This window comes from Prionailurus viverrinus, chromosome A1 (assembly GCF_022837055.1).
Source record: "Prionailurus viverrinus isolate Anna chromosome A1, UM_Priviv_1.0, whole genome shotgun sequence".
NCBI classification, from domain to species: domain Eukaryota; kingdom Metazoa; phylum Chordata; class Mammalia; order Carnivora; family Felidae; genus Prionailurus; species Prionailurus viverrinus.
The window spans coordinates 229,651,196-229,673,088 of record NC_062561.1 but is presented as its reverse complement, the minus strand read 5'-3'; the positions used below and the strand labels follow the sequence as shown (position 1 = coordinate 229,673,088).

Sequence of the window (21,893 nt, the reverse complement as noted above, 5' to 3'; positions counted from 1 at the left end):
GCTCCCATCTGGATGAAATTTACTCCACTCCCCTATTCCATATCCTCTAGAAAGCCTGATGTCTCTCTCCCAATATCCCAATAGGTCCCAATGCTTCTCCATCTCCTCTGGAGAGGAGTGAGTAACACACCGTCATTGGTATCACAGGCTACATTTCTGTCTCCCATTCGTGCCTGATCGGGGTTACCGCCATCACGGTCTTGCATCCACCACCGTCTGCCCCAAGTAATGTGTAACACGGGCTTCCAGTAGATTGCACACATTTTAAGGAAGCTAAATCTCACATTTGCCAAACTTATTCTTAAAGGCCCTTTTGGTCACAGGCTTAACCGCAGGACCCAACCCACTCCCTCCAGATACGTCAACTGCTCTCTCCCTCTCTCTCATCTTCAGGATTTCCTCCATCCCTACCCATCACCCACCACCCACCACCCAGCCCCGCCCCCCCCCCACACACACACGCATGGGCACACACTCTCCACACTCTCTGGGTCCAGATTCCTTTCCTTCTAGGACAAACAGTGATGCCACAAGCATTTCATTCACTTCTCTTTGCAGTCAAGCATGCGATGTGACTGAATAAACCCTCCATCGTGGCCGACACTTCCGATGCATTAATCACTCCAAACCGTAAGAATCTACATCTAGCTGCCACCACCACCTCTGGGAGGGGCAATAAAAATGCCCATAAAATTTTTTCAAGATTTGCCAGGCAGAGGAATTAAGACCATCCAACAGAAGCATTACACACTTACATGTTGATTTGTTCACCATCTGATAACTTTTGAAGGAAGAACTTATTCATTCTTACCTTCTCCTTCAAACTCTCCTGTGCGCCCGACAGGACGCCCACAAAGCCTTCCAGAGAGCTCAAGAACTCCTGCCGAATGCTGGATGCTTCCTGAAGACCCTCGAGCTCGCCCCAGCCATGGCTCGTGGCCCTGAGAGCGGGAATGAAGATGTCCGACAGCAAATGCCTCACGCTGTTGAGCAGGCCCCCATCCGCGGTATCTAACATATTAAAGCTCACCTCCTGGAACACAGGAGATTCCTCTGCTGTTTAAAAATTATCTGCAATTGCAACATAGCTACTAAGTCATTTCTGAATGCTGCTCATTAACCAAATATCCCGCGTCAGTCAATGAAGACCAACCAAATGAGAAAAGCAAAACTGCTTACTCAGAACTTGCTATACCAAGTCGGCCACCATCACCCGCATTTCGGAAGACACTTAAAAGCAGGCAGGGGAGCGGGAAAGCCTTCTAGTGGAGGAAAGAGAAGCTTTCAGGCATGTCCTGATTGGAGGCTGCTGGTGTGGGGGACCTGGAGGCGGCCCCTAGAAGTGGGGCATCCTGTGTGATCCGCGAGGGGTGCATATTTGGCTTTCTCTGGCCCCAGGGAAATAGGCTGGGGGTACGGACAAAAATTAGGGAGGCCAACAGTCACGAACCAAATGCTGGCACTACTGGCCAATTTGTCACAACAACTCTTGTGTGGCTGCCCCACAGGCTTCCTGCGACTCTGACAGTGCAGGCTGGCTCCCTGGGTTGTTTCCTAGATAAGGGGGTTGGCTCCCTGGACAGGTTGCTGCCAGTTACAGGTCAAAATTCTGCTTTACGTGCGGTCTGGCCTTTGTTTGTATGTTCAGTCTCTTAATCCAGTAAATTATTTTTTGATGCCCTGGTTAAGACCTAAGCTTTATACTATTCCAAATCGCAATCATCAAAATAAAGACCTGAAATAAACAGAACACGACACGTCTACCGGTTTACTTGCTCCAAGCAGATAATGCCCCCATCGAGGGCAGAGGAGACAATGCACTTTATTTTGCACATACACAAAAAAATTATATATCCATTATTACAAACCTTACTTTAAATGTATGAAATTTGCCATTAAGTAAATAATGTACGGGCCATTATTTTTTAAAGGAAAGACTTCACTGTATCACACACACACACACACACACACACACACGCACGCAAATACATATACATAATGTTATATCAATTTTTGTTAACAAACTGAATATTAAGTCCTATAACTCAACAGATTTAAAGGAAATGTCTTGTTTGCTATGAATGCTTTTAGAAATACTTCTTTGAAAGTAGTTTTAGATAGTTAATGAAAACAGTGGTTACCTCTATAGGGAAGGATTTTTTTTTTTGTAGAATTTACATGATTTTGGGTCATTTGGGGTAAAGGATTACTCCGGCCCCTTACCCTATGGATGTTCTCAGGGGTGATGGCTCTGGAAGGGTCAGTCCTGATGAAGAAGACACATACTCCAGTAAGAGCCACATCTTTTCCCTCGGTCACAAACACCTTAGGTTTTTTAATCTTTTCAGAAAGAGAAGTCACTCCCCCTGGAGAGCCAAGTTGTCCTACAAATGCAAAAGAATTTTAGTTTCACAAATGCTACTTACGGTCCATATGGTTGTCTCTTGGAATGAGTTTCCTTGTTAAAATAGTGTCGCATTGACTCATCCATGTGCCCTGGAAGGTCTGCTGCCTGGACAATCTCTAGCCTGAGCCCTGAAGGGATCTAAAAGGAGGTGACTGTTTCCAGATCACAGGTGCATTTCAAAAAAGTGTTGCTCCAGCAAAAAACAGGAATGAGGGGCAGCTGGGGAGCTCAGTCAGTTAAGTCTCAGACTTCAACTCAGGTCAAGATCTCCCAGTTTGTGAGTTTGAGCCCCGTGTCGGGCTGTGTGCTTATAGCTTGGAGCCTGGAGCCTGCTTCGGATTCTGTGTCTCTCTCTCTCTGCCCCTTCCCCGCTCACACTCTGTCTCTCTCTCTCTCTCTCTCTCTCTCAAAAATAAATAAACATTACACACACACACACACACACACACACACACACACATACGAATGAGAGGCATAGGAATGAAAGAGTTTGGTCCAAAGCAGACTCTTGCTGAAGCTACAATAGTCATTTTCATCCACAACAGGCCACAATAGAGGCAAGGGGGAGGGGCAAAGAGGGAGACAGTACCTGTTGCATGTGCTGGGTGTCAGCTCCTCTGCTTGGTACCTTGTCTACATTATTAAAGTCACTACAACCTTAAAGGCAGCGGTGGCCTGTCCCATGTCACAGCCAACAGGTGGTAAGAGTTGAGATCAAAAAACTAGCTTTGACTATAGAACTCCAGACCCCTGCAGCCCCCTCAGTATCGTGCTAGAGTCAGGACACTGTAGAGCCAGGAGAGCAACGGGATGAAGGGCGTGGGCTCTAGAGTCAGACCCCCAAGGCGCGAGTCTCCTCCGCTGCACTTCATGGCCATGTGACCTTGGGAAAGATACCTAGTCTTTCTGTGCCTCAGTCTTCTCATCTGAAAAATTCGAATAATATCCCTAGAAGCTAGCATCTGCAATTGTTGTGAGGATTAAATGAGTTAATACATGTGAAGCCCTTAGGAAAGCACATAAAAACACTAGGCCACTAAGCATTACCATTATTATTATTTGAAAATTGTATTTTCGGTCGTCGAAGCATGTAGCTCATTGAGTGGACCATTTACGCACACAGAGGGAGCCAGTGCCCTTGTCCGCCCACGGAAGTTGGAGCTCTCCAAGCAGATCGGTAGCTCAAGCAAGGTTATCAGGGGCGGGAGCACAGTGCCAAGGGAGGGACCTGGGGAAGAACGTGGACTGCAAGCTGAATCCTGAAACCCTGCAATTAGAACCTCTTGGAGGAACCTCCCCCCACGCAACCAAGTTCTGCCCCCATGGTGCCAGGCTAGAGACTGGTGCTGGGGCTTTGGCAGCAAACCCGCCCAATAAAGATAACCAGCAGATACTCCTCACTGGGAGGACAACACGTCACCGCGGGATGTGCAGCAAACGCTCCCAGTGCCCACCCAGTGCCCACAAGAGCAAGGGCCTGGGGAATCAAGGTCCGCCAACTTGTGACAGTGCCAGTGCTGCTCGAGTAAAAGCTTTCCTGCCACCTCGTCCCTCTTGTGCCTGCCCTACCTCAAGCCAGAGCCGTGGTTTGCACAACGTGGACAGGAGCAGAAGGTTAACTTGAAGGAGCAGAGGAGGACCATATGCTTCTCTCCTCCTGTGAATACTGACCTTCAGCGGTCCCTGCTTGGAACCTTGGGGGATGGTGGAAGGAAGTGGGCGAGCCAGCAGTGAAGAAGATTTAACTTGAGATCAATTCATTTTGATCAACTGGATAGTTTTAGTTTCTGCACTGAGACAGTATTTGTAATGTGAAGCAACCATAGGAACATTTCCTATCTAAGACTATCCAGGAAAGTCATGGAATGGTCTCAGTGTTGATCCAAGGTCAAAAGGTTAAAGCCAGTCCCACGGTAAAGGTCTAAAGGGAGAGCGGGGAGCGAAATTAAATTATGTTGACATCCCGTGAACCTTCCTCGTTCACGGTCACATTTACACGCGAACCCTGAACTGCACCCAGTGCACATTTTGTAGATAACTCAACATCCCATTTGACTTTATGTTTGTCAGACTGGGACAGAATTAGGAATTTCTGTATTATTTTGATTTTTCGTTCAAAGTGTAATGGACTTTCTGGGTGCCTTAGTGGCTCAGTTGGTGAAGCGTCTGACTTTGGCTCAGCTAATGATCTATCTCACGGTTTGTGGGTTCAAGCCCCGTGTTGGGTTCTGTGCTGACAGCTCAGAGCCTGGAGCCTGCTTTGGATTCTGTATCTCCCTCTTTTTCAGCCCCTGCCCCGCTCACACTCTGTCTCTCTCTCTCTCGCTCGCTCTCAAACATAAATAAACACTAAAACAAATTTTTTTTTAAAGTGTAATGGACTTTCTGACCACAAAATATCAGAAGAATAATTCTAGGAAAATCCCAGTCACTTAGAGTATGCATGCATAATTTTCCCAGTTTTTAAACAAAAGAGCATAGTCATACTATATGCCAACAGCAATAACTATTTTCCCTTCAAAAAGGTTATAAAAAGATGAATGTAATATTTTAATATAATCATAATATATTTGTTTGTGCCCCTAGCTTGGCTTTAAAATTATATGAATCCACATAAACGTAGAATGGGAGATGCCAGTTGAATCCACACAAAGATTTGCAAATTTTCTTAAGTGAAAATAACTAAACTTGTCATTCCACATTACTCGTTTGAATCATAGTCGGTAGAAAATAAACATAATGTGATATTTAACTAGACAACTCATTATGCTTATTGGCAACAATTCCTCTGTTAAAAATAAATGGTGCCTATATAGAAAAGAAACAGATGCCCATAAAAAGTTCTAGAACATCACTGCATAGAATGAACTAGGATGTAAGGAAAAGAAGTCTCAAAATGTAAACTACTTTATTATTCCTCAATTACCAGCACAGCCTGAAAAGGAAAGCAAAATATCTCAAATGAAGTTAGAACAACCAGGCTAGACAGCCATCATCATCCGTCCCTTTTCCTTGAGAACAAAACGGCACCTTGGCCTCACCCACCACACCTCACCGCTGCCCATTTGTCCCATCTCCCAGCGTGGATGTAAGGGGCCTGGTCAGCTCTGAGAGTGGCTTTCGGCTTCAAGCCGTCCTCAGATGAATCTGGCAACACGTTTCTGGCTTACGTCGCATCAAATTCGGATACCTGTATCTGCTACCTCCACGTCCTGATAATAGAATATAAGGTGACGAAAACCTCCAGCAACAAAAAGCTGATCTATTCTTTCAATCTGTGAAAAAAGAAAAGGCAAGGTCACAACTCCGTTCTGAATTAGAAACCATATTTCAGTCAGCATTTACTATCAGCTTTCTTCTTCATATAAAACTGCATCTAATGCAAAGCATACAGAAGGCGTCATGTATTTTTCAAGCAATAAAACCACGAGAGAGTAAATGCCTCACCATAATAAAAATGTAGTTCAAAGAAGGAATCCAATCAGTCATCAAAATATTTGCTACATACATGTTTGAAAAGACTGTCCTTCCATTTTTGCTAATTTCCTAAAGTGTTGAGCTGTTGAAAGCAGATATAAATATAGTGTTTCATTTTCACTCAATTGCAGATCAGAAGGGAGAACAAACCTTTCAAAACCTAATCTAACACACTAGAGGTAATTAATAGTAAATTGGAGTAATCACTGGAAAATGCCATGAGAACACATATGATCATGGAACATTCCATCCAACAGTAGTCCAGAACTCAGTCCCATCCATGAGGTTCACTACACAACCAGAGGTCTGCCAACTGGCCTACTACCAGTGGAAGCACTTTTTAAAATCTTTTTAAATGTTTATTTATTTATTTTGAGAGAAAGTGTGTGCATGCGAGCTGGGTAAGGGCTGATAGAGAGGGAGAGAGAGAACCTCAAGCAGGCTCCATGCCCGTGTAGAGCCCAACATAGGACTCGAACTCATGAACCGTGAGATCGTGACCTGAACCGAAACCAAGAGTCAGATGCTTAACCGACTGAGCCACCCAAGAGCCCCAGAAGCAATTTTCTTAAAGTCACTAGCACTGTTTTAAATCCATATTGGAGGAAAAAGGATAAAATCTACATGCCCATTAGCATGGCTACTGTCAAAAAACAAAAAAAAAAAAGATAGAAAAAGATAAATGTCAAGGATGCGGTGAAATTGAAACACTTGTATACCCTTGGTGAGAATGTAAAATGGTGCAGCCCCTATGAAAACAGTATGGGAATTTCTCATAATATTAATATATTCCTCCATGATCCAGAAATTCCACTCCAGGTATATACCCAAAAGAATTGAAAGGAGGGTCGTGCAAAGATATTTGCACACCTCTCCTCACAGCAGCATTAACCACAGTAGTGAAAAGATGGACACAACGCAACTGTTCATTAACAGATGAACGCATAAACAAAATGTGGCACAGACATACGATGTAATATCATTCAGTCTTAAAAAGGGAAATTGTGACACAGGCTACAACACGGGTGAACCTTAAGGACATTTTGCTAAATAAAATAAGCCAGCCACAAAAAGACAAATACTGTAGGATTCCACTTATATAAGGCATCTAAAGTAGTCAAATTCTTAGAGACAGAATGTGGGATGGTGGATTCCAGGGGCTGGGAGAGGCAGGGGGGAGTTGTTGTTTAATGGTATCGATTTTCAGTCTTACAAGATGAAGAGATCTCAAGATGGGTTACACAACAGCGTGAATAAACTTCACACTACTGAACTGTTCACTTAAAAACGATTAAGATGATAAACTTTACATTCTACGTTACTACCACAATTTAAAATAAAACATTTGCGGGGTGCCTGGGTGGCTCAGTCGGTTGAGCGTCCGACTTCGGCTCAGGTCAGGATCTCGCAGTTTGTGAGTTCGAGCCCCGCGTCGGGCCCTGTGCTGACCGCTCAGAGCCTGGAGCCTGTGTCACATTCTGTGTCTCCCTCTCTGCCTCTTCCCCACTCATGCTCTGTCTCTCTCTGTCTCTCAAAAATGAATAAACGTTAAAAAAAATTTTTTTAATAAAATGTTTCAAACAACAAAACCTAGCCTGAAATTTTAAGTGTGAAAAAAATAAGCCCCCTCCAATTTCCACCATATTATAGATAAAACTATTATATATAAGGGAGAAAGCAAGTTGCCCTGGTTCCTTCATGACTCTTCTTTGATTAAGAATGCTGTCGGGCTGAGTGGGACGCCCTCGTTAAGATTAACTTCCAGGCCAAGAATCTGAAGGAGATACTTCCAAAAGGCCAGTACTAAAACTCCTGCCCCTCTACTTTGCTTGGAAGACTGAGCCAGGACGTTTTCTTTCAGCCTCCAGGTTTTGACATTCCTGGTCCTGAATACGACACAACAGTTTGACCTGGGCTTCTTATAGTGCAGAACTTGTACTTGTTTATTCCCCTCGCATGATCCCAAATCCAGATGTCTGAATTAGGAAGAGGGGTAGAGTTAAGCATTTCACCTCTCCAAGACTGAATCAGTTAAGTGACTGTCTCATTCTGTGCCTCCGTTTTGGAGGAACAATATTATCTACCTCCTGGCATCATGAAAATTAAATGAGATAACAGATGAAAACCACTTAGATGAGACTGACACCTGGTAAATATTCAACAAATGTTAGCTGGAAGGAAAAGGAGAAGGGCATTTCTTCAACCTCTAATTAACTCATCCTGCAGTCTAGCCATTTTAGTGTTGTCCACCCCTCACTGTTCCACTGACTCCTACTGATCCCACCAGACTGACATGGCAGGCAGGAACAAAGCCACCGGAGAACTGGAGCCAACTCATACTGGTTCAGGACAGCCAATTGATCACAACCCTTTCCAACTAAGCCTTCAGTAGCATCATGTTCATAGTCTGGAATCAGCCATTGTGGCAGTATTAACACCACAGAAATCAACACTCAAAATAGCGCCCCCCTCTACCCTCTTGCTCAAAGCTGGTTGTTAAACATTTACAGGTATACCACTAAAAAGCATTATCAAGAGTGTGCCACCCCCATCAACAGAAAGAATTCTCTCTCCCTCTCTCTCTCTTTCTCTTTTTTTATGCTAATAAACCAAAACAAACAAGCAAACAAAAACAAAAAAACCTTCAGGAACCATCATAGGGCTCCTGATACGCCTTCTTCAATGCTCATGAAATTATATGCTCCCATATTTTGATCTTCCCTCTCTAATCACACCCCAGATTTTGGAAAGAAATCACGGCAGGAAATGGAAGTCAAGCTCAGGAACAACAGAAACCAGATTCAGCTGCCAAAATTCAATCTCCCAGGTTAGAATAGGATAAACGCAAGACAAGATATATCAGAAGCTGAGAGAAGATTCTATTCTCCGACCTCAAGTTCCAAGATGGCACCTGAACCCAGCTTCACTGGATTCAGAAACATGCAGACATTGCTGTCAGAACCATGGAACTTAAGTGACAGTTATAAGTACCCCCATTCAACATGAAGAGCTGGAGAGCCCTAATGTCAATCTGCCACCACCTGTATGGTCAGAATGGAATCCTGTCCATGTTAGAACAGACACCCTCCTCTGCAGCCCAGCACAGATCCTGCCATAGGACGGAGGTCAATAGGTTCTCTGTGCCCTCCATAATCAAGTCTGGGAACACTCAAGTGCATCTCACCTGATTCCCCTCAAGAATGGCATCTTCCACTTCAGTTTTGTCCAGGTCCACGCAGGAAGCTACGATTGCAAATAAGTAGTCATGTCTGCCATCCAAGCGTGCCCGTTTGGCTTCCTTCTCTTCCTTCAGTCTTTGCTGTAAGAAAGGAACAAAAATGGTATGTGACAACTACTGTTCTCAGATGTATTCATTTTGTAATAACCGCATGAGACTGTTGCTTTTTTCAGGTCTTGAGTACTCACATAACAGACACCTTAATGGTACCAGTTTTAATCTTCCATTTTTAGAAATAATGTTATTCTGTTATGAAAATAAGATGTGCTCATCGTTTTGAAATTGTGTAATACAGATAAGCTAAAAGAAAAAAAAATAAAAATCATCTGCCATCCAGAAATTATTACTGCAATTATTTTGTTCTAAGCCTTTAGATTTATTTCTATGCATATATAAACATTCAAAAGACACACAAAAAAAGAGATCCCCATTTTTGTAAACATTCCCCAAGCCTTTAAAGTAATATTGTTCCACATCATCTCCTACCTGTATTGTTTGTCTACAGATTCATATCTTGTCTTGAAATTGATTTCTGAATACTAGTGCTTACCTTTAAACTGATTGTTAATTACAATACTAAGGCATGTGACCAATGTGGGCAGTTTGAAGCATATCCTTCCATATGCACTATGCTCATACAAACGTATGCAAATATATACACACATCTGTATATTATACTATAAAATTTTCATACATATCCCCTTAACAATACACCACAGACCCTTTTCTACTTTAATACAGGCTATTCCTACCTGTGTGATAGCTGCAAACTATTCAACAATGTGGATGTACCGTAATTGATTCAACCATTCTGCCACTGGTGGATATTCAGCTTCCAATTCATTTCTTGAATTAAGTACATCGCCTGAAATGCCAATGAGCAACACTAGGAAGAGAAAAGGTGGCCCCTCTTTTGTCCAACATACAGTTATTAAACCCCAATTATGTACCTGTGCTATAGAGGCAAATGCTACCCAATGACGTCAAAAAATCTCATAGCCTGTTTGGCAGGATCTGAGCGGAAAGTACAAGTATGACAGGATGGTATTATGGTTGCCACCAGGGCATCAGATCAAGGCAGGGACCTTTACGGGTCTTCAGAGAAGTTGCAAAAAGGAGGGTCCCCCACTCCAGCTTGGGGCTGAGGTAGCGATGACAGAGAACATTTTGGGAAGAGGTGGGTTGAACCTAGAGTGGAAGGGCAGTTGGCCACAGTCCCAGAAGGGAGGCATTTCTGCACATGCAAAGGCCAAGTGGCATAGGAAAGCAGAGCACACTTTGGAAACCACAAGGTAGCCAGGTTGACTGAACTAAAAAGGACTAGAAAGACATAATGGGAAATGAGAAAGCAGTCCGATCATAAAATATCTTGTGGGCCACATTAGGGAGTTTAAGCGTTATCTGAAGTCCATGGAGAATCACTGATGGGTTTCAGATCAGGGGAGATGTTAGCTGTCCATGCTGCAACAAAAAAATCAGTCATTCTCGAATGGATAAAGAAGACGTGGTTTATATACACAATGGAATGGTACTTGGCATTGAGAAAGAATGAAATCATGCCATTTGCAGCAACGTGGATGGAACTGAAGGGTATTATGCTAAGTGAAATACGTCAGGCAGAGAAAGACAGATACCATATGTTTTCACTCATATGTGGATCTTGAGAGACTTAACAGAAGACCATGGGGGAGGTGAAGGGGAAAAAAAAGTTACAGAGAGGGTGGGAGGCAAACCATAAGAGACTCTTAAATACTGGGAACAAACTGAGGGTTGATGGGGGTGGGGGGAGGGGAAAGTGGGTGATGGGCATTGAAGAGGGCACTTGTTGGGATGAACACTGGGTGTTGTATGGAAACCAATATGACAATAAATTATATTTTTAAAAATTAGTCATTCTGTCAGGAGTGTGGAATGTGGATTGGAGCGACGCAAGCCTGGAGACAGGAAAGCCAGTCAAGTGGCTTATGGTGGCATTCCCAGAGCCCAGGATGCACAGACCATTGGGAATGTGGCTCTGGAACTCAAGGGGAAGCTGCACTGTAGATCCAGATGTAGATACAGGTTCTCAACGCAGCGCAATTGATATTACAGGCCAGATCTTTCTTGTTGTGAAGGGTAGTCCTGCACATTGTAGGGTGTTCTTGGTCTCTTCCTTCTGGATGCCAGGAACTCCCTACTACTGAGCTGTAAGAATGAAAAATGTCTCCAGACTGCCAAACATCCCGTGTGTGACAAAATCACTTCCTGCTGAGAATCACTGATACGATAGACACAGAGACAGTCAAGACGGTATCTTTTGGGGTTACGCAGTGCACAACCTGCACGATTAGGTTATCAGTCCTTTCATCCAGTAGGGGGTATGTGCATACTAGATATTCAGTAAACACTTGTCAAATGAATAAATCAAACTTTAAACCATGAGTGCAGATATGATTTTCTAAGAAAGAAATGGAGAATGAAAAGCGAGGTGAAGAGCCTCGGGACGCACCAATATGCCAGGAGCAAGGAGGGAAAGAATAGCCCATGGAGACAAGTGAGGATAGTGGGCAGACAGACAGAAAGGGAACGAGCAGGCTGCACCTCCAATACACCACAGAGCCAATAGTGCTAATGCTATAGCGGAGCGGTGGGGTCAGTTAGGGTTTCCTTAGTAACTAATTGTGTTTACAAAAGGGGCTATAGCATCCCACAGCCCCTTGGCAAAAGGATCATGCCATTCACCTCTCCTCCTCTTGAAGGTGGCTGGCCCTGTGACCAGTTTTCACCAAAAGAATGTGGGGAAAAGTAAGACTGTAAACCTGCCTAAGCTAATCCTTAGGAGAGCTTCAGCTTCTGCCTTTGCCCTTGGAAATGCTCCCTGGGAACCCAGCTACCATGCTGTGACAAGTCCAAGCCACATGGGGAGACCACATGGAAGAAAAACCAAGGCATTCTGGTCAATAGCCCCAGCCAACCCAGCCAACACCCCAAAACCAACTTCCCTCCAGGTGAGTAAGCTATCTCAGACATTCCAACCTAATCAAGCCTGCAGAGGATTGCAACCCAGCCCAATGCCCAAAGCAGAACCACCCAGTTGAGCCCAATCGCCGATATACTCAAGACAGATAATAAGGGACTGCTGTCTCTGCTATAAGCCATTATGATCTCGTGTGGTCTGTTATGCAGCAGTAGATAACAAGGTAATCCTTGTAGAATAATTTCACTGGTTGGACAGAAAGCAAATGGATGTAGGCTTGAGAAAAAGGGGAGTGAGAAAAGAGAAATAGAAAGATACTGAATATAAACTATTCTTTCCAGAACTTGACTATAAAGGAAAGAGGTGTGGTAGTAGTAGATAGAGGGGAACTTACAGTCAAGGAAGAATTTTTTAAGACACACACACACACACACACACAAAACAAACAAACAAACACCTTCAAAAACAGTGAAGAGGAAAAGGTGGGGGATTTCAGAGGGCTTGAAAGGCCATCTCTGGACCCATGCAATTAACATTTGTTTTCCAGAACCTGAGGTGCCTGGCTGGAAAGAATTGGAGGTGGAAGGAGGAGGGATTAGGGATTTTTAAAATTTGTAATATACCTATTTTCTTGCCATTTCTCTCTATAGGAACTAACACAGGTCCTGACACAAAGTATACATTCCATAAACATCAAACCGAAGCAAATTTACATCTCTTTTTAGACGTGGCTACAACAAGGATGATGTCCTGTTGTTTAGACTGTTTTCTTCTTGCTTGGCAGGGAGGAGTAAAGTGCTTCTCAAAGCGAACTCTCTGGGTTTGTTGTACTAAATGGCTTCAGCAGCCTGAGGACATGGTGGGCAACCAGGGGAGCCAGAAATCAGGCATCAAAACAACCATCTTGGGGCGCCCGGGTGGCTCAGTCGGTTAAACATCCGACTTCGGCTCAGGTCATGATCTCACAGTCCGTGAGTTCGAGCCCCGCGTCGGGCTCTGTGCTGACAGCTCAGAGCCTGGAGCCTGCTTCACATTCTGTGTCTCCCTCTCTCTCTGACCCTTCCCTGCTCATGCTCTGTCTCTGTCTCAAAAATAAATAAACATTAACAAAAATTAAAAAACAAAAAAACAAAAAAACAACCATCTTGCGGCAAATGCTGGGGAGTGACAAAGAAAGAAAAGAACTAGAAAACCAGGAAAGTCAGGATGTAAAGCCACTGAAGCCTTCCGAAGAATAGAGAAACTTAAATAAGACTCTGCCATGGCAACACATTCTCTATGACCTGATTTTGTGAGACTCCAAAGGGGGAAAAATATATATATATGTATGTGTGTGTGTGTGTGTGTGTGTGTGTGTGTATATATATATATGTTCTAGTGGAGGAAAGGAGTGATTGGTCCCTAAAACAGAACACTAATGATTCTATTTTTACTTAAATATCACAGAGGAAGAAAAATTCCAGGGGCGCCTGGGTGGCTCAGTCGGTTAAGCATCCGACTTCAGCCAGGTCGCGATCTCGCGGTCCGTGAGTTCGAGCCCCGCGTCGGGCTCTGGGCTGATGGCTCGGAGCCTAGAGCCTGTTTCCGATTCTGTGTCTCCCTCTCTCTCTGCCCCTCCCCCGTTCATGCTCTGTCTCTCTCTGTCCCAAAAATAAAATAAAACGTTGAAAAAAAAAATTCCAAAGAAGCGTCATGTGTACACAGCGAATTATCAATGTGTTTTTAAAGTCAATGTTTTCCGAGCTGCAGGAAAAAGCATGTTAAGCAACGAATGTGTTCTTGCATAAACTGATCGTTGGTTCTATCTTTGCTGAACAACGAGGGAATTGTTTTTTAACTACCACAAGAAGTCAGTAACAGCAAACAAACATTTAGTGACCAGACCAGGGCATTGTCAGCCCATAAACTTAAACCCAGAGCTTTCTGGCTGCTAGGGAATGGCAGCAACAAGCAGTCAGGTGACAAGCTGTCTGGAGGTGGCTGTCCTGTTGGCCTTTGAAACATGGAGGGCAACTGGGGAGGGATTAAGATGGCAACAGGCGGACAACGGAATGGCTTTTTTTGGAGTCACATTAAAATTGTTTCCTGTTGCATGAACAAGCACCGAGGGAAGGGGGCGGGGGGGGCGATGGGAGGAGGGGGCCGGGAAACCTATTCAACGTCCACAGAAATCTCGAAAGTAGTAAAACACTTCTGCAATGTGGTGGCAAGCTATGTCGCTGCCATCCTTGGAGAAGAGTCACTAATGTGCTAACTCACAAGAAACAAGTGCTGCTTTCAAGGCTGGACAATTCTGCGTGGACAAATGAGCCCTGGTCCCGATCTTAGGTTCCTGTCCCAGCTCTGTCACTTGCATCTGTCAGTCAACCTGCCCAGGCTTCAGTTTCCAGAACTGCAGACTCGAAGTGTTAGACGAGGGATGCCTGGGTGGCTCAGTGGGTTAAGCAGCTGACTTCAGCTCAGGTCATGATCTCACGGTTTGTGAGTTCGAGTCCCGCTCACAGTGCAGAGCCTGCTTCAGGAGCTCTGTCTCCCTCTCTCTCTCTCTGACCCTCCTCCACTCATGTGCTTGCTCTCTCTCTCTCTCTCTCTCTCTCTCGCTCTCTCAAAAATAAACATTTAAAATAAAAGCATTGGACTAGATGACAGCTAAGCACCGTTACCTTCTCTGCAGTCGGAGCTTCTTGCTGGTTCAAAAGTTAACACAGACGAGAGACTTGAGATTTTAAAATACAAATCCCAACAAAGACCCAATGCATGAGCTTTCATAATAAGCTCTGTGATGTTTTCTCATGATGAGCCTACCCGTCCAACTTTTTTTAACACCGTATACCAACTTCTGCCTTTAACTCTATGGTTAAGTGCGAGTCTGCATGCTTGTTCACATGAGACCGTACAACTTCCTTTTGGCTCCGGACTGGTAATCCCTGAGTATGTGAGAGACCTTACTCTCATCTGAAAAATGAAAATACAAGTCCAAACCTGAAGGGCATTTATGAAGATTAAAATGGGAGCAGTCTTGAGACAATACCGTCAAGCAGCACTTGAATTAAAATGGCATGATCAAGGCACTGACCCTGGGCATCAAAACTCAGGAGAAGCCAAACTTTTCAATCATATATTTTTTTAATTCTACAAATGTTTATATTCCCTCTACCCTTAGAAAGCCCAGCCCCATTAGCAAGTTTGTCTCAGACCCAGGTCCATGCCACAGACACCATGACGGCCAGAAGTGAATGTCAGGTCCAGGAGCCCCTTTGTGCACAGGGACACCCTTTCCCCCAACTCTCTGAAGGTGTCACAGGACACTTTGCTCTGTTCGCCCTGGTGGCATTGTTAGCCATGGCTCTGACAGTCATCATTTCCTTACCGTGCTTACGTTTAATTGTCACAAAAGCCTTATGAAGCAGTATTACCTCCACACCAGGAAGTTGAGACTATGGGCCATTAATAATTTCCCAAGAGCACACAGCTAAGTAAGTAAGCTAAGAGCTGGGCTGCAAGGCCATGACACGGTTGCCCCAGGCAACTAAGAGTTTTGCACCTATTCAAACTGGTATTCCATAAACATGGTCTCTTTACATTCCCACCCAAGAATTATCTAGGGCCCTCTTGGAGGGTGTCCCCATGTACATTGCGTGAGTTATATAAGGAGTGGCGGGTAGAAACTGGGGTTAACTGGCACCATTTTCTGAGTTACACCAGTGACATTTTAGTACCAGGATGCACTGGTGCCCACTTGGCTTCCAGTTGGCATGCCTTGTGTCCAGCTCTCTCATGACGCTCCTGTGTCTCAGCAAAAGGTAACCTGCCATCCTCAACTCCTAAAAGTGCCTAGAAGGTGGCCTCCCTGCTTGGGCAGCCAGGAGGCTGGGCTCCATGCTTTCCCCACCTGTTGCTGCTTCTACCTGAACAACTTCACTTTCATCTATGTCATCCTCATATGATGCCTTTGCACGGCCAAGTGTATGGGGAAAGGAATGGGTTCTGCAGCCAAAAATTTATTTCTTTGTTTAAAAAAAAAAAAGTTTTCCTAGGTGACATGATTAGCCTTGTCGCAGGTCTGAATGTGAGAAAGAGGAAGAGATCTGTTTTAATGAGGGTCTGTTGCATATGTTTGGATGAACATCTTTCTATTTTCTTCATTTGGGTGTTTTGTTCTTTTAGGTATAGAGATGCATAGCGCAATGTATCAAGTGTGGTAGAGGAGAGTATAATCTAGATTTACATCCCACTGGAGATACTGGAAATATCCTGAGTCTATGAATTACGGGTGAAACTCCTTATCTTAGATCGCCAAAGTAAATTTGTCTAAGACTGATTCTGCTTTGGCTCTCCATATCAATCTCAAGTCCACACATAATTAAGCATCTGATGAAACACAGTACCAACGAGGCCAAGGACATGGATTTGATCATCTCAGGCCAGTTGGCTTCACTTTCACCATCTTCCTCAACCACGGATGAATGAGGGCAAATCCACGAGCAGAAGGAGAAATTACTCAAAGTGTATGCCCAGCTTTCTGAAATGCCTCATCATTGGTAACCTGCCATACGTATAACCTGATCCTTCTTATCTCTTGCAGGTTAAAATAAAATAAAAATCAACTGAGTCTCATCATTCCTGCAAGACAATCAGCTCCACCCAAAGGGAAGTTTTCTATTCTAATTTTTGCAATATCCCTAGGGCCTAGAACAGTACCTGGGACATAGAGAGCCTCAGCTGATACCTAGTGAGCGTATAAAGTAACCAAATTAATCATTTACAAGTCACTTTCAAATAACAAAGGGCTGGAACAAAGTATTCTAGCTCAGTCTGAGTCCATGATCACAGACTCAGAATTCAGTCAATAAGCTCCTGGGTCTCCAATGCTGTTGTGTCTCGAGTATAAACCATGGCACAAAATTCTACCACTAGTATGGACTATAGCCCTCTCTCATTGTACAGCAAATATGACTAAGCTCCCTTCACCTACATCCTACTTAAACGTGTTGAATCACAAAAACTGAGGGGAGCGGTTCTCCTGTTCACTTCCATGTAGAGCCCTCTCTACAAAGTCAACTTCCTTTCCATGTCTTCCAACAAAGCAGAGCCTCCTCCTTTGTCTTCCAGCATTTTCGTTTTACCCCACAGGACCCCCATTCCTCTGAGAGAGGCTACTCTGTGGTGCTTCCTGGAGCATCCAACCCTGCTCTTTAACCGGCTGGGAGACCCACAACCTAGCAACTCCCCACTTTTAACTGTACTTTTCACGTCTTGCCCTTTCTTATCCCCTTTTCCCTTTCGTGTCTCCCAGTGAAGCATCACAGATGCAGAGGACGCACTCCTTCCCACATAAAGAGCACTTCAGCAAAGTGGTTTTCTGGAAGGGAAAGACACTCCACGATGGCTAATCCCACTCACAGCAGGTGCTACAGTGAAGTCCTCCTTTATTCAACAGGAGCTACACTCCCCTCCATTGCAAAGAGACAGCGCTTAAACTGAGAAGTTCCCATCAATCTTCTTGTCCTAACAGTAAGCTCTGGAACCTTGTCTATTTTTCACTGGAGTTCTTAGGACCCTCAAATCTCCCCATTTACTGGCTCTCTTGTCTGTCATTCTTTCCAAGCCAATAAAAGATACCCTCTTGACTTTTTACTCCATGTGGGTTTGTCACCCAAATCGACCCAAAACCTGCTGTAGGGATGTCCTCATCGCCACAGCCTTCTCTGCCCCAAACATTTCAACCATCCAGACTTACAGTCGGTTTTCTGCACACCAAATTTGGGGATCTGATCGAAGGTCCTTAGTGGACCTTCACATGACTCCATATTCTATCTTCCTTCCCACCCCACAGCGGTTTTTCTCCAAATCAGGAATACCTCTCTTGCAGAATTCCAAGAGTTACCTCTGGCAGCAGGGGTCATATAATTTCACTCCCAAACTAAAATATATATAATGTCACCATTCACGTTACATAGGACACAGGGATGAAATTAAAAAATGCCCTTATTCATCACAATAAACTAGAACACTTAAAGCTGGCTGCTCACTAGAATCATGGGGACTTTCGGGGCGCCTGGATGACTCTATCAGTTAGGTGTCCTACTCTTGGTTTGGGCCCGGGTCATGATCTCATGGTTCATGAGATTGAGTCCCATGTTGTCGGGCTCTATGCTGACAGCATGGACTCTGCTTGGGACTCTCTCTCTCCCTCTCTCTGCCTTTCCCCTACTTGCGTGTGCACATGTTCTCTCCCTGTCTCTCTCTCTCTCTCAAAACAAATAAACATTTTTTTTAAATCATGGGGAGTTTTAAAATACTGATGCCTGCCCCTTCCCCAACACTCTAACTTATCTTCTCCCAAGGAGGCCTGAGCACTGGTATTTCTCAAGAGTTCCCTTGGCAATTCTAACATGCAGCCCAGCCTCAGAACACTGCCCCAAAGGAAATGATTTTATGGATTGATCATGACTGATGAGTAGGACCAGGTTCTCACTTGAGGCAGGAACTTAACAGAGGAAGTCCAAGGGGCATAAATCTGGGATCCTCCCAACCCTAGACCTCTTTTGTCCATCTCGTTACTGGCGTTGTACAAAAACCGATAGTTGTCACTAGGTTTCAGCTCTCAACTCCATGAGGCCCAGAAGTGCTGTTGCATGCCTGATCACAGAGCACAGCAGCGCCTGGCACAAAGTAGACATTCAACAGATTATTTGTGGACTGGATGCATTTTGCACTTGGCCACACTCTCCCAGGGTCTAGCTAGGGCGTGATTATGATGTGGGCATCTGGAGCATTCACTTGCTCAAGCTCAGCAACACTCACCTGGGTATTAACAAGCAGCACTGGTCCCTTCCTCCCCCACCAGCTAAATCCTAGAGCCATTCACCTCCCCATCTGCAAGGGAATTGTTTTCATTTTGTCTGCTGTATTGTATATATGAAACGTGTTCACCGGCCAAACATGCCTGGGCCTGATGAACAGAGGACACCAAAACCTGTTTGGCTGTTTTGCCCGAGGATAACGAAACCCACACCCTTTAAGCTTTCAAAAGATATCTGAGAGCAAAGGTTCTTTTCTGTCTCGGTTTCTACCCACGCACTCCCAAGGGAACAACGGCAGCCTCCCAGCAGAGTTTGTCAGCGGGGGAAGGCATAGTGCATCCCCAGAGGAGCCTGCACCCTCCCTTCCCCCACAGTCTCTATGCCCTCGAGAATCACTGTTTAGAGAAGCCTAGCCATCTGAAATGCAACGAGCAATGATATTCCCCAACTTAAGTACATACAGTGAAAACCACGAACAATATATATCCCTGGGGCGAGGAAGAGAACTGTTCTCCGTGTGAAAATCAGCTTTGCAATTAGGTAAATTTAAGTCCTAATTTACTTAAATTAGTAAGTAAATATAGTTCAGTTTAATTTGAGGGACGGAAAGGAAAACAGAATCTCTAAGTCTGGAACTCATGTCTGTTGTATACTTGTAAGTTGGTGCTAAGCAGTGTTCATCCATGACAAAAGCAGAGAGAAGGCAGACACATCTGGGCCACATTTTTGTAAATAAGTGAGTGAATAGACACAGAATTATTTCATGTTTTTTCACTGAAAAGCATTTACATTCATTAGACAACAGAAAGGAGGTATGGCTTCACCTTTCTAAACCCAGGAGCTATGGTACTTTTGGTTTTAATTTTAGGTATAAGCCGGATAAAGTCAACTATTATATTACAATAATCTAGTTCAAATACAGCATCATTGTAGTAATATTTCCAGACCAACGTTATGGACATAGAGAATTATAGTTTTTATGTCACATAGCTTTGGAATCTTTGCCATTGATTATTTTAGGTCACAAAGTTATAATTTAATAAACCATCATACCAGTGCACTATACAGAAAATGTGTAATTATTTTCATAATACACTGCAACATTATTGAGGTAATTCTCTCTCTTTTTTTAATCTACACCTTTATTTACTTACTTTGCAGTTAGTTTAAATCCTTGGGGGGTACAGCATCACACGGATTCTGCGATCAATGTCTTTAGCAGGAAGGTTGCTTTGGAATTTGACTCGAACCATGCCACTGTTCCCATGAGTTACTTTTCCCCAGGTTGCTCTGGTTTTATTCGGTTCACCACCAGGAGTCACTGTGTTGTCCTTTGCTTTGTACACATAAGCACATCTCTTACCTAGATAGAATTCAGCTTCATCTTGAGCATAAACATCTTCAATTTTAAGAAGAGCTATGTGCTCCCTCTGGGGAGACCCCACTTAACAGCCAGCAAAAATGGCTTTGGACCACAGCCTCCGGACATATTTGTTGTTTTAGGAGTCCTGTTCCCAGCAGGCCTCCACAGGTTCCAAGATGGCGGAAAGAGCTTGAGGTAATTCTCTTAATCTCATTCTTCAGAGGGGCAAACAGAACCAGCACCCGAAATATATAAATGAACCCCCCAAAAAGCTTAGCCCCAAACGGTAGCTCATGCCAAAGAAGAATATAATTAATTAATCAAGTTTTTAGTCAATTAGTCAAGATTTTTATCATTGATTTTAACATTAAAGACTCAGCAGTAAGATATTCAGTGAGAAGTTTAATTCATTCACTTTATTCACCAAGCACAAAATTAAGGTGGATCAGCACCAGGCTCCGTGCTAGGAGAAATCTATCTACAAATGGAGAGCCCATCATCCCTGTCCTCCAGGGACTCACAATCTAGTGAGGGAAGGGGATAGGTAGACAAATGTCATTTCACTGCAGTGATGTGACAAGGGTGCTAGCAGATGCAGAAGCAAAGTGCTGGGAGGGCTTCTCAGAGGAGGCGCTGCTGGCATTTGGTCTTAAAAAATGAGTGTTTACAGGCAAATAAGTCCCAGGGCTTGGCTGGAAGATGTTGACCTTGGAACGGATGCATCGGAATTGTGGGGCTGGGGAAGGGAAGGTGACTGGTGGCAGAGTGCTGAGAAATGCAGAGACAGCATCCCTGCCGTTTTGTGGTGAAACAGCAGGTTGCAAGGCTAGATAGAATCATCTGGGCTGCTGGGGATGCATGACAGATAGTGATCCAGCCCTGAGGAAGCACGGGTTAATGTGGAGAATGGGGTCCTAGAGCAACCACCATTTTCTTCTGACATTAATTGGCAGCGGAAGAGGTTCCAAATCCCTCTCTGCATTTGCATAATAAAAAACTGCTGAGCTGAGCCCTATGCCAGGGAAGCTCATTCTTCAATGTGACTCCAAAGGCACATCCTTGTGTGACCTCATTTCCAGGCCTATAGAACCGGGGATTGATTCCAAAGAGCAGAGAAAACTTGCACCCTAGAATCTGCCTTAACTCTCTCCCATCACCAACACAAGCACCCAGGGCTGAAAGAATGCAAAGTCACCAAAGCACCCTGAATGTGCTTTTTCCCCCTCAGACAAGCATTGTCCCCCCCCCCACAAAAATGCAGGCATGTATGTCTACAGGTAGTTATAGTTCAGGCAGCAACGTGCAGAAAAGCCAAAAGATACGGTCCCCTTCCCTCCCCTTTTTTTTTGTATTTGAAATATAAACGCGTAACATTATGAACGACCCCAAATTAGTAAGCAAACATGTTGCTCACAAGTTCATCACGATATAACTTTGACATGTTTTTAGGTATTTTGCCACATGGTGTGAACGATGATAATCCAAGACCCACGTGCAAGTTTACGGACAACAGCCCCTTACCGTTAGAATGCGGGTGATGCTCTGCTTCCAGAGCTGTCTCCTACCGATCCGAAACATCACAGCAGTCTGGTCAGCAAGTGGCAAGAGGTCTTCCTAAATGATCCTGTAACTCCTGGAGGCCTGCC

The 21,893-nt window shown here is 44.3% G+C and overlaps 1 protein-coding gene across 1 annotated transcript in view; it reads right to left on the bottom strand.

Annotated features, from left to right (window-relative positions):
* The window catches only part of DNAH5 (dynein axonemal heavy chain 5), a 237,404-nt gene extending 215,511 nt beyond the window's left edge, over positions 1–21,893 (bottom strand). The window contains exons 1-5 of the mRNA XM_047860273.1: positions 21,769–21,893; positions 9,069–9,203; positions 5,598–5,682; positions 2,224–2,384; positions 812–1,033 (exon numbers count right to left, since the gene is read on the bottom strand). Coding sequence (XP_047716229.1) covers positions 812–1,033; positions 2,224–2,384; positions 5,598–5,682; positions 9,069–9,203; positions 21,769–21,825 — 660 coding nt within the window. The 5' untranslated portion in view covers positions 21,826–21,893. The remainder of the gene's footprint in view (positions 1–811; positions 1,034–2,223; positions 2,385–5,597; positions 5,683–9,068; positions 9,204–21,768) is intronic.